We start from the raw sequence: 15,651 nt of genomic DNA on the forward strand, positions 1-15,651 counted from the left end.
AAAGCATGATTTTTGAAAGCCAAGAATGGATCTGGCTCCTGAAAGAGCTGCAAAGGAATTATTTAAATAATTGTCTTTTGATGATTTGTATTGTTTGCACTGGGAATAATCTGGGAATCTGATCAACAACACTGGACACTCTGGCACAGTGTCTTCCTTCAAAGAGCTTTTCTCAGTCTTCATTAGTGGCTTCATTAGCGTTCTCACATCTCTGAGCACTCGTAATCAGGTTGATGATGAGAACTGGGTATTTCACGGCTCAAGTTGCCAACTGAAAGAATTATCGATTGAGTTGTCTTTATTTCTATTAAAATATTGAAAAGATATAAACTATTTGCCTATAATATATTTGCCTATATGTGTGTGGATGAGTCAGATTATTGCAAATCTCAGATTTAGTGTAGGTGGGAGAGGAAAGGATCATTCTTTGATTCGAGCTCAGGCTTCACAGAGGGCCTGTGGGGGACCTCAAGGATGTTTGAAGCAAGGTTGGAGCAAATAACTATTTCTGATTCCTACTTCCACTTTGGAAAAGGCGTTTTTCAAGCACTTTTGTAGACTGATACAGGCGGAATGGATCTACGATCTGATACGGGAAGAGAGACTTAAAACAGTCTGGGACCTAAACATTTGGAAGAATGTCTCATCACCATCAGATCCTTACCGAAATACAGACTCTGTGATTATAGCCACAGTTATTAAAGTATTAAAAGAGACAATCATGTAAAGGAACAGCCATTGATGTTGGCTGCTGTATATTGTATGTAAGTTAATGTATTAACTTTACTGAAACTAATATTTCTGGAACCATATTCTGTTTTATTTTATGACAGTTTTTTTTGTAAATGGATCCTTTAGCAACATTGCATGCCATAGATTAATATCAGTTATCTGTTATATTTAATTATTGTGTAGGCCTAAAATGTATCTGAATTTATCTTATTTTATTATGTCATTTTACTGAAACGTTGGCAATATTACATGCAAAATCATGCCATTGAAAACTTGAAATTGAATTTAAACTGATAAAGAGGTAAATGGATACCTATAGAGAGAGAACGCTAGTGGGTGCGGGTGGGTGAGAGAGCGCGCGAGTCTTAGTCGGGCAGGTTCAGGGTCCTGTGTGTCCAGTGTCCTCATCCATCAGCTGTGGGGACTTTTGCTCTATCGATTTTTATATCAGTCCACTTTTCGTAATACTGTTTTTTTTTTTTCCTACTAGCTTCAGTGATCTATTTGGGAGACGAATAATTTAATCTTTCCTCGCGATCGGTCTCTGGCAGTTTACGAACAGAAATCTTGATCTGCTTCGTGAGTTTTTTCTCCAGAAAGGTGAGTGTTGAACTTTCTGTTTGTTTCAACTGGTTTACATTTTTCAGTCGTGCGTGTTTGTAAACTTTAAAAACAACGTCTGTTCGCTTTATTTCCTTGAGTCTCGCGCGTTACTTATGACTTTAACTGTTATTACGTTTGGTAAAATTTTGTTAATTAGGCTAAATCAGAAGATGTATTTAAGTGGATTCACAGTTACCGCTTTTGAAGCTTTATAACACTTACAACCCAAACATCAAGTCTCATTATTGACATTATTATTTTATTTATTTAGTTCTACATGTTGTTTGATTGACCCTGAACCATTTGTCACAGCTATCTCTGTTCCTGTCGTCATCATCTGAAGAGTTTCACTTACCTTCATTTCATTTTCTCCTGGCTTGTTTATTCTCCCAATTACACCCAGCTCTCATATTATACAAGCTGTTGTGATAAAATCTCTGTAAACTCTTACATATTGTTTCAATGTCTGACAGTTTTGTAGGTTTCAAACCAATGTGGTTACCGTTAGGCTACTGTATGAACCCACATCATTGCATTCTGCACATTTGAAATGCTAGGTGCACATATTTGAGGATCATTTAAATCTGGATATGTAGGAGGCAGTGAAACACAGTTCATGTTTCATGAGTTTAAACAGCAGCAGACAGACACAGAATTGTAGTTCACTCAAAGTCAGGTTTATTAAGCTCGTACTAGGGTTTATATAGCAAGTCTAGGACTTTAACCAAACACCTTAACAGGAAGAGTGTAGTAGATAAAGATAAACGACTCCTTATATGGTAAGGAAATAATTATGGTGGCTTCTTATAGGAAATAACTAATACGTGCCTTAAGGGCTTCTGTGACTAAACAGTTTAAAAAAGAAATGAGTGATATGAGATGCAAACATTATCTCTTAACACTAAGCTATCCACATTATATTTGAAGTATACAAGTGCATGGTGCACACATATTAGGTACAATATAAATTTTTTTATTATTCTATTCTGTAACTTTTTTTTAATCAGTATTTAGTAAGTCAGTGTTAATGAAATACAAGCTTATTTATAATCAGTATTTCTCTTGCCATCAGTTGTACACATAGGCTTGTATTTAGCAAGCATCTCCATTTTTATTGTTCCAACTTAGGGTTATGGACTTCAACACATCCAAAACCTTCAGTATTAAACTTCTGGATTTATCCTGGACTTTTTGTGCTACAGACATAAGTTATACTTCAAAAAATGTGCGTTGTTTGCCATATTTAGGGAAAAGACCACTAGAGACCACTTTAACTAGACCACAAGAAGTTTTATGTTCACACCAAGGACGATAGCCCTTGTGAAATACTGCTGTGCCCCTGTAAAACATTACTGATAATAAATCATTGTCTGTCAATGGAGATTATCATATACTGACCTGAGAATCGCTGTCCCTGATAACATTTAAGCAGTCATGTTCTGTGTATTTTCCGTCAACTGTTTTAAATCAGAATGAATTCTGTGAGAATAGGGAAGTACACACCACAACAATAACAATAACGATGCAGAGAAATGATATTGTTTGAATCACTTTCAGAAGAAATTTTTCCAGCTGATGAACGAATAATAACATTGACTGCCAATCAGAATCCATTCGACTTTAACATGCAAATCAAGGAGTGTGTCATGAATCACACTGCATTCTTTTGTGATCACATGGCTTGCTTAGTCAGAGCCGTGTGGCACACTCAGCACAAATATCAAGTCTGTACTGAGAGACTGGCATTATTGTTTCTGTTAATAATTTGACCTTGTGTATGGGGGAGATGGAATCATCAGTACAGATAATTATAATGACACTTGTCAGTTTGCCAAAACTTCTCCTTCCTGTCACATTTTACTAAAGCTGTACAGTCCAGACAATTTGCCCATGTCATCCAAGATGTTTATGTCTTTCTTTCTTCAGTCGAAAAGAAATTAAGGTTTTTGAGGAAAACATTACATTTTTCTCCATATAGTGGACTTCAATGGCAACCAATGGGTTGAAGGTCCAAATTGCAGTTTCAATGCAGCTTCAAAGGGCTCTACGCGATCCCAGCCGAGGAATAAGGGTCTTATCTAAAAAAACAACCGGCCATTTTCTAAAAAATATAAAATTTTATATACTTTTTAACCACAAATGCTCATCTTGCCAGGGTTTTTCCTGGGTCAAAAATGGTCTTCGGTGGTGGCCGACCGACACTGTCATCCTGTCTTGCGTTCTTTAAAAAAAAAAAAAAGCTATGATTTTTCCACTGGATTTCATAGTTTTGTAAGATAAAACCCTTCTTTGCAATTATTTTGGTATATTATATATAATTTTACAATTATTTTGGTATATAATCATATCAATATTTAAAATTAGAATTAAAAGGTAGCATTAAAAAGTTTAGTCTAATTTTCTACCATATACAATTTCTTAAAATTAGCAGCTAGCTAACAACTTGATTTTTTTTTTTTTTTTCTGGTTTCTCCTCACTCTAAATGATTTTAAGTAATTTTTTCTTCACATTGCCATATAAATAATCTGAAAATACTGTAGTTTATTAAGGCTAAATCTCGCTAACCACATTGGAACTGCAATTTGGACCTTCAACCCATTGGTTGCCATTAAAGTCCACTATATGGAGAAAAATCCTGGAATGTTTTCCTCAAAAAACTTAATTTCTTTTTGAATGAAGAAAGAAAGACAAAAACTTCTTGGATGACATGGGGGTGAGTGAATTATCTGGGAATTTTAATTCTGAAGTGAACTAAGCCTTTAAGGCAAGTCTCTCTATTAGGTCAATGGCAAATAAGAGTGTCCAAGATAACAAAAACCCATCTAAACCTGGAAAATCTTTTATTAATCTAGTTTAAAACTGTTTCAAGTTCTTAGAAGTATAATTTGTTCATGCCAATGTTTTTACAATGCTTTAAATCATCAAAATAAGTTAACCAATTTTCAGTGTTTTTGAAGTTATACAAGAATCAGCAAAAAACAGAAAAGTCAGTTTAATGTAATTTAAGTTGAAATTACTTAAACATCTAACGTCTGACTTAAAAAAATAATAATCATTTTGGCCACCACTGTGTCAGTACATATACATATACTGATACAGTGGTGGCCAAAATGATTAGAATGGTAAGATTTTTTTAATGTTTTAAAATAAGTCTCTTCTGCTCACCAAGGTTTCATTTATTTGATCCAATATACAGCAAAAACAGTAATATTTGCTAAATATTTTTTAACTCTTTTTTATTTGAATATATTTTAAAATGCAATTTATTTCTGTGTTGGTAAACCTGAATTTTCAGCATCATTACACCTTCAGTGTCACATGATCCTTCAGAAATCATTCTAATATGATGATTTGATGCTCAAGAAACATTTATTATTATTATCAATGTTAAGTTGTACACACAGTTGTGTACAATTTTCTTTTTTCATGTTTGTCTCCATGTTTCTTTTGTCTCCATGTTGCTTGCACCACATGACTTAGATTTGGTGGAGAAAAGTTTTTCATATATTAATAATCTTTTGAACAAAACTGCTTTTCTTCTTTTTCCTCTAATAAAAAAAGATTATGCCAAACTCTTTATGATAGAAGAGTTGTATCAACCTGACAGTTTTTACTTTATGCCCCCCAAAATATATCAAAATAAATTTTCATTCAGAAATGAAAAACATGCTCATCATAAGAGAGGTGTATTTAAGTCATTGTATGTGTGAATTGCATGTATGTTTGAATAAATTAAAAAATCCAGACACCCTAGTGGTTTGGTGATGACTTTTTCACAGGCCATATAACTTGGTCGTGGACCTCTCATGTGACATAAATATTGTTTTCTTTCTCTCTCTTCAAGAGATGGCGTGGAGGGCCCTGGCAGTGCTGTCCCTGCTGCTGTGTTTTGGCTCATCTTGCTGTGATGATACTCAAGAGCAGTTCTTGTCTGCAGCTGTCATCAACAATGTCGTTCAGGACCCTCAAACTGGACGAATCTACCTTGGTGCCATAAATGGGATCTATCAGCTGAACTCTAATCTAAAGCTGGAGAGCAGTGCTGTAACTGGCCCTAAGAATGACAACCCACAGTGCACTCCACCGATCACTGCACAGTGCACTGACGCAAAGGAAACAAACAACATCAACAAACTCCTGCTGGTTAACTCTGCCAATGGCACCCTAGTCGTTTGCGGAAGCCTTTTCAGGGGCATCTGCTCTTTGGTAAACCTTCACAGTGTGGACAAACCGGTGTACTACAGTGACTCCAAAGGCGAGAAGACATACGTGGCCAGCACCGAGGAGTCTGTTGCAGTGGTGGGGGTCATTTCTTATTATATAGATGGTAATTCTAATAAAAACCTCAGCGTATTTCTAGTAGGGAAGGGCTATGGTGGCTCTGATAGCTCAAAACTCATCAGCACTCGGTTGCTGCAGGAGCATTTGGAAATGGATGTTTTCGAGAACATGGTTGAAGCTTCCACTGTGCAAGCTAGCCCTTTTGTCCAGCGCTACCTCCACGACTTTCGCCATGCATTCAAGGATAACGGTTACATCTACTTCCTGTTCTCACGCACTTCGGGCACCAGTGACAGCAGGAAGATCACATTTATAGCACGCCTGTGCGAAAATGACCATCATTATTATTCTTACACCGAACTTCAGCTCAAGTGCACCGTCGATGTTGAACAACAGGAGAACATGTACAACAAGGTCCAAGCGTCATATCTGGCCAAACCTGGTGAAGTTTTGGCTAGGAATATCACCTCTTTGAATCTCAACGATAAGGTTCTATTTGTGGTGTTCAGTGCGGATGAGGATGGCGGTCGATCAGCCTTGTGCATGTACCCACTCAACAGCATTAACTCTAGGCTTGAGGAGGTGATTGAATCCTGCTACATAGGAGAAGTTCTGGAGGACGAGAAACCAAAGACCGTTTATTCACCCTACATATCCAAGACAGAGGCCATCTGCAGGACCAAAAGAGATGTGAGTTGTTGCGTTTCTTCAACTCTGCTTCCGTGTTGTGTGGTCGTTTACAGCCTTTTTAATGTGCTGTATATTTTTGCCCAACAGAAGAATATGGTGAAGGAATATAAATGTGGTGCAGAGTTCCTGCCGTCTCCACTAGCCAGTAAACCTGAGTATGCTCTGTCTGTCAAACCCATCTACACCCGAAATGACATGCTGACAGCTGTAGCTGTAGCGGTGGAGAATGAGCACACGGTGGCATTCTTGGGAACCGGTGGAGCAGATGTCTTAAAGGTGTGTCCCATTCCAAGGTCTGGTTTCTATTCTTTTTAAATACCCCCCAAAATTATCAGTTTTTTATCTATCATAAATAAGCTGTTGTATTCCAAATCAATGAAAAACTTTGCATTTAGAAGATATAAAAATTCAAAAGTTACAGTCCCTCACTTCCATTAAAATGCATCATGGATTTTTGTCATCACCGCAGACTTCAGCTTCTCATCACATCTTCTGTCCAATCAAATGCTCTCTAGAATGTAAACCATCCCGCCCCCTATGCTATAAATACCACCTGGCCAAAGCGACCGTTGCGTTGAAACGCCGCTGAGCAATATGGGTTTTTGCCAGGGTCGATATTATCCCCACCACTTTTTGAAACATCTCGTGGCATGGATGTACTTAATATAAATAAATACAACATCTCCATCTAACTAGCAGGGCATTAATTTAGTTTCTTTGTCAAATAAGAGGCGTTCTAGCGCTGAACTGTGCTGTTTTTTAAATCAAGCTGCTGAGTGCTCGTTGCCGCTGCTATTAGTGGCATGGATACAGTGTTGTATCCATGCCAGTCTTGTGGCTCGTGCTCAGGCTCGGTTTTGATGAGAAAAAAAACTATACGAGTGTGGATTACAAAACAGAAACTCTGACACGCTGGGCAAAAGTTATTCCACTAGACAATGAAAGTACTCAAGCTACATTCTCGGATCTATAGATTTATTACGATTTATTCATGTGAAAATTCCCGGCTCTAACAATATATATTAGTAGATCTCATACATGACAAATCCAACGTACTATTGTAATTGATTTCTGGACATCATAATGTTATTTTTTCCTAAATGTTTATTGTACACATATATTGTACATATACCTTAGCATTTTATAGCAACCTCCTCCCCCACACACCTGTCCCACCCACTTTTTAAAACAAAATTACGCCGCTGGTTGGAGATGTGTGTTTGGATGCTCGAGTTTTTTTCCGGTTTCCAACTGTACGTTGGTTAAGAATGAAATGGCTAGAATTTATTCAGGTAAATTTCAGGTTTGACTGCTGTGGTGGTCTGGCTTTGTGCAATAATATGGGCTGGTAAAAATAAAAATAAAAATTGTTGGTTCAAACCCAAGGATGGATGATTTATGAGCTACAACCACTTGCGAGCAATGAACTTAACCCCAGGACTTGCTCTAGCTGTACTACCCCTGTAATATAGTGTTTACTTGTAAGTCGCTTTGGATAAAAGCATTTTCAAATGAATAAGTTGAGTTCATTAACTTTTCGCTTGCAGGTGCATCTTGACTCCAGCCACAATGACTTTTATCACAGAATTCAAGGGGAACGGGCAGATGGTGGGGTGAACAAAAACCTCTTTTTTGATTCAACTTTGGATCACTTGTACATCACCACTGGCAAAAAGGTTTGTCCATGTACACATTCACAACACTTATAACGTTAAGATAACAGAAAGGATTTTTGAATGGAATGACAGAAAATATATACAAATGTCACATGATATCACACATCTTGGCGACATCCCTAGAGTATGTTAACTGTCACAAAAAAGTGACAGCAGGCTGTATTCATATTCTTTTAGCCAATCAGAAGACTGCAAGGCGCTCTCTTCCCGTCAATCATTTTACAAATTAACAAGACAGCCCATATATTAGTAAATTAGAAGCAGGATGCTGAGGTGTATCATTCAAGATAACAGGCATATTTCGCTTCATAAGCAGTTGACAGTTTGTTGTGCATTTTTGTGTACACTGTTTTGCTACCAATGCTTCTTATACCTCTGAGATGACTGTCTAATTTAGACCTCAAATTCTTGGTTCCTGACTATAACCTTTGGGTCCTAAAGGTGCGGTCATATTAACCATTGCTCTTACAAATTTTTTGTGGGCAAACACCAATAATTTCAGTTGGAATCCGCCCTATCGGGAGTTTCTCTTGAGGAGAAAATTTGCCCCATTGACCAACAGAAAACTGCTTGGTTTGTTAGATTTTGGTGTATTTGGCCGAGCAGTGGTTTGGGTGGCTCGCCAATGTATTAGATTTCTCCAATACATAAAATAAGTAAGCTTTAAATATAAATAGTTCTTGTGTGGAGAAGAATTTATTGAAGGTTTGTAGTGTAGCAGTCCTTCAGCAGCGATGTTAACATGTCGCCCTTCAACAATCTTAACCCAAAGTTCTGTCTGTGAGACAACCAAGAGACAGAACTTTATACATGAAGACAAATGGGCTACAAACAATAAAAAACTGTTAGGGCCTCCCACAGGAGATCACATTCACACCAATCAGTTTCTTTGGGCCATACATCTGTATGGGCCATTTGGTTCACACTTTTACAGACACAGATAGAGTTGATTAAATCTAAGGCAGAGTTGATTAAATCTAATGCACAGTAACAATGTAAATGCATCTGACTAAAGGTAACTGAAAATACACATAATCTTTCAGTTTGAAAGTGACAATGGACTTTTTTTATCCATTGTGAGCACAGCTTAACATTCTTAATGGAGAAGCATAACCTTCAGTTACAGATGCATCAGCTATTAGGCATCTTAAACTAAATAAAAAAACAAAATGTCTTGCTTCTCTTTTGTGTAGATCACCAAAGTGCCAGTGCAGACCTGTGAGCAGAATAATGACTGTCACTCATGTGTGTCCCAACTGGACCCATATTGTGGCTGGTGTGTGTTGGAGGGCCGGTAAGTCTGTTAGATTCATTTTATTACCAAACGCACAACATCATTTGGGCATTCTTGTCCAGTAAATGACAGGACAAGTAATAACACTGCCACACTACAACAGAGTTTGATATTTCTACTGCCAAATAAAAGACTCATTGTTCCTTTGGGTCATGTGACTTCATCTCTATTAAAGTATGTTTTAGAGCAGGAAACTGTTCAGAAATAAACAGAGTGTGCTTTCTGCCTCTCCGTCTCCGTGAACTTTTTCTTTTAGAGCACGTCTTTAAACTTAAACAAAACTCAGCGAATACTTGAATACAATGTATCTTTATAAACATTTACGTGTCTACTTTTAAATGATTTAATTCAAAACGAAAACAAATATTCTCTGTTTATGTAATCTGTATGAAAAGAGAGAGATGTCAGTCTGAAGCTCATTATCTGCTAATGTGAATGCTTGCGGAGAGTGCACGTTATTGAAATGCAAATGATCTGAGGAGACCCATGCAAACCTGTCAACTCCCACATCAGTTTGATAAAACGCATCAAGTTTAATCAGATTCATGTACTTTACGTCATCTTGGGACGCTGTGAGGAATAATAATAACGTAATAATAATAATAATAATAATAATAATAGCCCTGTTATTAATAATGTAGCCCTGTTTGTGCTGAATGGAGTATAATGACAATTTTGCCATTTAATATGTTTATAAGCAACTGAAATAAGCACAAATGTCTGGGCATGTCAAAAAATCTCAAGGGCCCCAAAGACATGTTGGACCCCTAAATTTTAAAAAAATAACCTCTTTAGTTTAGTTAACCTCTAAAATATGGCGTAATCCAAGTCTTGGAGTTTACTGTTAAATTTTAGCAAGTGCTACAGTATTACATACTTGTGTTCATCTCAGTTAAAGGAAATGCAGTGTGGCTCATTACCCATGTTTGTCTGCTTTTCTCCTGCAGTTGTACAAGGAAGAAGGATTGTCGCAAGGGAGATGGAGAGAATGCCTGGTTGTGGAGTCCAAAACAAACATGTGTAACCATTTAGTTCTCAACCATTCAGTCCTCAGTCAGAATTCAGGAGGCATTCTGTATCAGAACGTAAGGCAGGTGTCAGCAAGTCTGGGCTACCACTCGAGAAAAATAAAGGCTCTCATGAGAATTAACATTTGAACTCTCTCTTTGCATATGTAACAGCAACATCTGAGACGCACCACAGAGTGCAGCTCACACCTCACTTTTACAATCTCCCCCTGTTCCCCCCTTAACATGTAACATACACATCACAACATTGGGCTTATTTTGTCACTTATTGGGAGCAGAATGCTAGCTGAAGCCATTTACCTCCAGTCTTTGTGCTAAGCTAGGCTAGCGGTGGGTGCGTCAAGACAGAGTTACGGCACGCATGGAGATGAAAAGGGTATGTATGGTATCTAACTCTGGGGGATTGTGAATAAGCTAAAGTCCCAAAAAGTCAGCGTGTTCCTTTAAATGTGTACAAAAAGTAACTATACATGTTTGGTATCATTTAAAGTCTCATTCTCCCAGCCATAATGAAAAGCTTAAAAGAAGTTATAAAATATGAGAAATGTGATGTGCCCCTTAAAGGTGTGTCCTCCCCCAGATCCTCCATTCAAACTACCTCCTGTATGTAAATCAAGAACCCATTCAATTACTTTTCTGATCTCACAGTTGTGAACCCTTCAATAGGGGACCAAAATCTAGTTATAATGACAGACACCACCATTTGGTAAGCATACTGAATTATCTGGGTTTATAAGAAAAATGGGCACAAGTTTTGCGTCAGATTAGTGACGACTAATATTTGGCATCAATTCAAGTGTACTTGATTTGCAAGTAGTGAATTTCCGTTTAGAACAGCAAATGCTGCTTGACCAATCTAAATTTGGGTGTGTCTTACCTCTGTTTTAATTGAATGTTACTTTAGATAAGTGTACGTGGAAACCACGGCATGGCCAATCCAAAGCTATTATAAAAGAAGTAATGTTGGTCAGCTTATGTCTGTAATAGTGGCCATACCTCTACTGAAGTAAATGTTAAGTTAAATTCAAGTGTATGCAATTCCATGGGGGCTATACCAAAGTATCTTTGATTGTGTAAACGTGAATGTGACCGATCTCAGGTATATAGCAATTACCTCTGTTTGATTATCAAAACTGATGAGCTGGTGAATGTGAGACCCGCGTTAAACAGAAGACGTGAGGACCTCTGAGCAACATAGTTTCCTAAAATATACTTAAAGAGTTAAAAAGAATAATCAAACATTCTCTCACTTTTAATGATGCTCAGATATCATTAAAACCTTTTTCATTTATGGAGTCAGATGAAATAACGAGGTAATACATATGAGAAAATGTAATTCATTTAATCTTGTTGCATTGCATAAAAGGAAAGACAGTAACACGCAGAAACCTCCCCCCGTATTATTGGAGACCACCATTGAACCGATAAACAGTCTTACAGAATGCTAAAGCTGTGAAAGAGTATTTCTGAGGTTAGGTCTCATTCTCATACAGAACCGCAAGGACATTGACTTACCAAGCAGCAGTTTGGGGAAATCGGCTGTTTCTACAGTATATTGTGATAATATACAACTGATGTTGTGGCCGCTTTGAAGCCCATCAGTGCTGGCATGAAGAGGTGCAAGTGATTGGACTCCATCTGCCTGAAATAATCCATTCATACACAAAGACATAAACATAAATGCATAGCGGTCGGTCGTAAAACTTTCATAAACTGAAACCCATTGGAGACGATTCCCTCTGCGATCTCGCACACATGCACAAACAGCAGTGTGAAGGTGAGGATCCAGTGCAGGTTGTGGCCTGGGAAGTGCAACATATCTTTATTTTCAAATGTATTATCTGATTCCCCTCTGTATCTAATATAACATACAGTTAACAATGACTTTTTTCTAGACATTTGTTAATCAGCACTTTGTATCTCCACCTGTCTCGTTCATACGTCGTTTTCCTTTCTTTGGCTAATAGTGTAATAATTATTTTATGGGAAACATTTTCTCATGAGATATGGTGTAGGAGCCATACTTACCACCTTATTTAATTTTTATACATTTCTTAATTTAAATATCAGTATGTAACGACTGAGACAAGTCAGACACAAGTATTTGTTATAGTTTAACAAATGATATTTAAAACTCACTCTGGGATCTGTGGCCCCATCCCCCCAAACAGGACAAGAAGGTCTTAGTTATGATGAACTGATTAACATGAAATTAACATGCATCCCAGAACATTTTGTTAATGATTTACTGTCTTGTGTTGTGTCTTTTAATACTATTATCTTTTGATACTATTATCTCTTTGATACTATGTATTTTATTATAGAACCAACGGTCAATGTAACCTCAGCTATACCATGTTTGGTCTCTATAAATTGGTACTTTGAAGATCGAAATGATTGTGTACATGTTATGCCGATAGCTGCGCAACATATTATTATTACAAGAATCTTTCTTAGTTTTGTCATCAGAAACCAATCCAGCTGCACATGCAAATGAGCACGCTTAGAACAAAGATTCATAAATCAACCACAGAGGAATCTTCCCGCTTGGAAATTCTACCCTTCTCATTGGTCAAGCAAACCCGGAGAGGTGGGGCCTTTCTCAGGCTTTATTAGAGACAAATCCACAGTGACTCGACTCTTCTCTTCTGGCCTCTCAGTATGTTATATGTGACCCTGGATCACAAAACCAAAAAAGTCGCACGGGTATATTTGTGGCAATAGCCAACAAAACATTGTATGGGTCAAAATTATCGATTTTTCTTTTATGCCAAAAATCATTAGGATATTAAGTAAAGATCATGTTCCATGAAGATATTTTGTAATTTTCCCACCTTAAATATATATATAAAAATATTTTTGTGAGTGGATGCAGCACAATCGGCAATAGAAATGGACAAATTTAAAGACGATTTTTTAAATATTTCGATTTTTCTGCACCCTCAGATTCCAGATTTTCAAATAGTTGTATCTCGGCCATATATTGTCCTATCCTAACAAACCATACATCAATGGAAATATTATGTATTCAGCTTTCAGATGATGTATAAATCTCAATTTTAAAAAAAATTACCCATAAGACTGGTTTTGTGGTCCAGGGTCACATATTGTTAAATGTGTTTATTTCTTCGGGTGTGGGATTTGCACCCTAGAAACAAGGATTAAAAATAGGAAACTTTGTTTTTTACCACTACAAAATGTCAAAAGACTTGCTTTGAAAATGGAATATGTTTGAGAAAAGGAGGATTATGCTTAAACTTCAAACAGTCCATCCACTCCGTTAAAGTTTAAGGATAATCCTCCTTTTCTCAAACATATTAAATTTTCAAAGCAAGTCTTTTCTGTTACATTCACATTCTTCAGTTAAAGTCTAGCCCTACATTTCCACCAGGATTGTTTCAAAGGTAAGATGTATACAACAGACGTCGGTGGGCTAGTACAATATTTAGCAGACCCAAGAATACTTACCATTACTGCAGGAACGACAGAGATGGTTTACTGCAAAAAGAGGACTACAGAAAGGAAATATTCTGCTAGTCGTGGACAGCTCAGCACCTCATGGATCGTGGCCTCTTGGAAGAGTAACAGAAGATCTACCAGATTCCAAAGGACTCATAAGAACTGTTAAACTTAAGACAAAGACTGGTTTCTTGGAAAGACCTATTACCAAACTTTGCCTGCTATTGGAAGATGCAGAAAATTAGATCTGAACCATAGAAGTGACGACTGAATAATGATGAGTATTCATTTTTATTGTATAGACTAGTTTGGCTCCATTTACATTTAGTGTATTATAATTGATGCTTAAATGCTCAATTAGGGGCTGGGTGTAGGAGCCATACTTACCACCTTATTTCATTTTTATGAATTTGTTCATTTAAATATCAGTATGTTGTTATATTGTTAATTGTGTTTATTTCTCTAGGTGAGAGCTGGAAAGGATGTTTAAAAAGGAGAGGCCACCCCTGACAGGAGGAGGGCGCTGGTGCAAGAGCATACAGTCTTTTGACTGTGCACATGGAGCTAGGGTGGCATGGTGCAACAAACCTGCTAGAGGCCTAAAATTTGTTTGCTTTGTTTTATGTTACAATGCATATTTATTTTTGATTTAATAAACTTCAGTTATTTGTAGGGCTGGGTATTGACACAAATTTCACAATTCGATTCGATTTCGATTCACAAGCTTGCAATTTGATTCGATTTCGATTACGATTCGATTCAATTCAATATCAATTATTTTGGATATCAGGTACAATACATTGCAAATTTTCTCAAGGAAAACAAATCTCTTAACTATTATTGTAAACTATGGGAGTCAGTTGTAGCCTATAGGCTTCATTAGCCTACTATAATAGTGAAGGTAAAAATTAACTGATTTGTATACAAACACTTAAAATACACTTATTTATTTTTATAATAATAAAGTTATATGAAATTATATACAAATTTAAATGGTGGCTGTCATAAAAAAACTTTCCAGATTTATTCAAACATGCATTAAATACTGAAGAACATTAAAAATGATAATGAATATGTAATATGGTGCATATATTTAACAAAATGCTCCTCTCTAGAGTTAAAGGAGAACTCCGGTCAATTTTAACATTGAGGTCATTTTTTTGTAAATTTGGAGTGCTGTCAGTACAGAGAACAACGACAAAAATCGGTGTTGCCTACACTGTGTTATCCTCTTTTTAAAATTTGCACCCTGTTGACTTAAATCGGGCAAGTTTTAAACCTGCTTTTAGCCTCTTAACATTCTTGATGTGTCATTACAAGTGCCCAGCCATGTTAGATGATTCCTTCAGAGTGAACACGGTGAATCTGACTGCAGTAGATGTGAAAGATATGAATAAAAATGATAATAATTCAGCCAGCGCACATATGAGGTCCAGTGACATGAACCTATGGATTAAACTATGATTAAACACTTGCACTTGCTAACATAGATTCTACTTTCCTTTACTGTGTATGTTAGCATGGATGCTAAATGCTAGCATTTTCCTCAAACTGCACCTTTTGGACTTTTGTTTTATGTGGTAAATGTGTGCACAATAGGACATGTGAGACAGAATGGTGGAAAAGAGAATGGATAGTCTATAGAAATAGAAGGGAAGTGAAAGCAGTTTCGAAAAGAACAATTTGTTTGTTTGTTTGTTTGTATCTACAGTAGATGCCAGATGCTGGACCACTCAGGTGCACCTATGCTAACCTAAGTTACCCTAATTGTACCCTAAATGTAATTCATTGGATTTTGGAACTATCTTATTGTTTTTAAGATTTCTTACAGAATGACATTAATGATTATAGGCTAGATCTCTCTTTCCTAGGCATTGATGACAAACT

At 36.8% G+C, this 15,651-nt stretch overlaps 1 protein-coding gene across 1 annotated transcript; it reads left to right on the plus strand.

Annotated features, from left to right (window-relative positions):
* The first annotated feature begins 1,076 nt into the window (after positions 1–1,076).
* Positions 1,077–10,435, plus strand: LOC311081473 (plexin-B2-like). The gene is made up of 6 exons (XM_084112009.1): positions 1,077–1,332; positions 5,181–6,307; positions 6,395–6,583; positions 7,855–7,983; positions 9,177–9,277; positions 10,225–10,435. Exons 2-6 carry the CDS (start codon positions 5,183–5,185, stop codon positions 10,307–10,309), a joined length of 1,629 nt encoding a protein of 542 aa, XP_083968135.1. The 5' UTR covers positions 1,077–1,332; positions 5,181–5,182; the 3' UTR covers positions 10,310–10,435.
* Positions 10,436–15,651: the final 5,216 nt, after the last annotated feature.

The sequence above is a fragment of the Abramis brama genome (assembly GCF_963993115.1).
Source record: "Abramis brama genome assembly, chromosome: 4".
In the NCBI taxonomy this organism is placed as follows: Eukaryota; Metazoa; Chordata; class Actinopteri; order Cypriniformes; family Leuciscidae; genus Abramis; species Abramis brama.

Coding starts and splice junctions, on each gene's coding strand:
- LOC311081473 (XM_084112009.1), top strand. CDS start 5,183: ATGGCGTGGAGGGCCCTGGCAGTGCTGTCCCTGCTGCTGTGTTTTGGC. Junction 7,984..9,176: donor ACATCACCACTGGCAAAAAG/GTTTGTCCATGT, acceptor TCTTTTGTGTAG/ATCACCAAAGTGCCAGTGCA. Junction 9,278..10,224: donor TGGTGTGTGTTGGAGGGCCG/GTAAGTCTGTTA, acceptor TTTCTCCTGCAG/TTGTACAAGGAAGAAGGATT.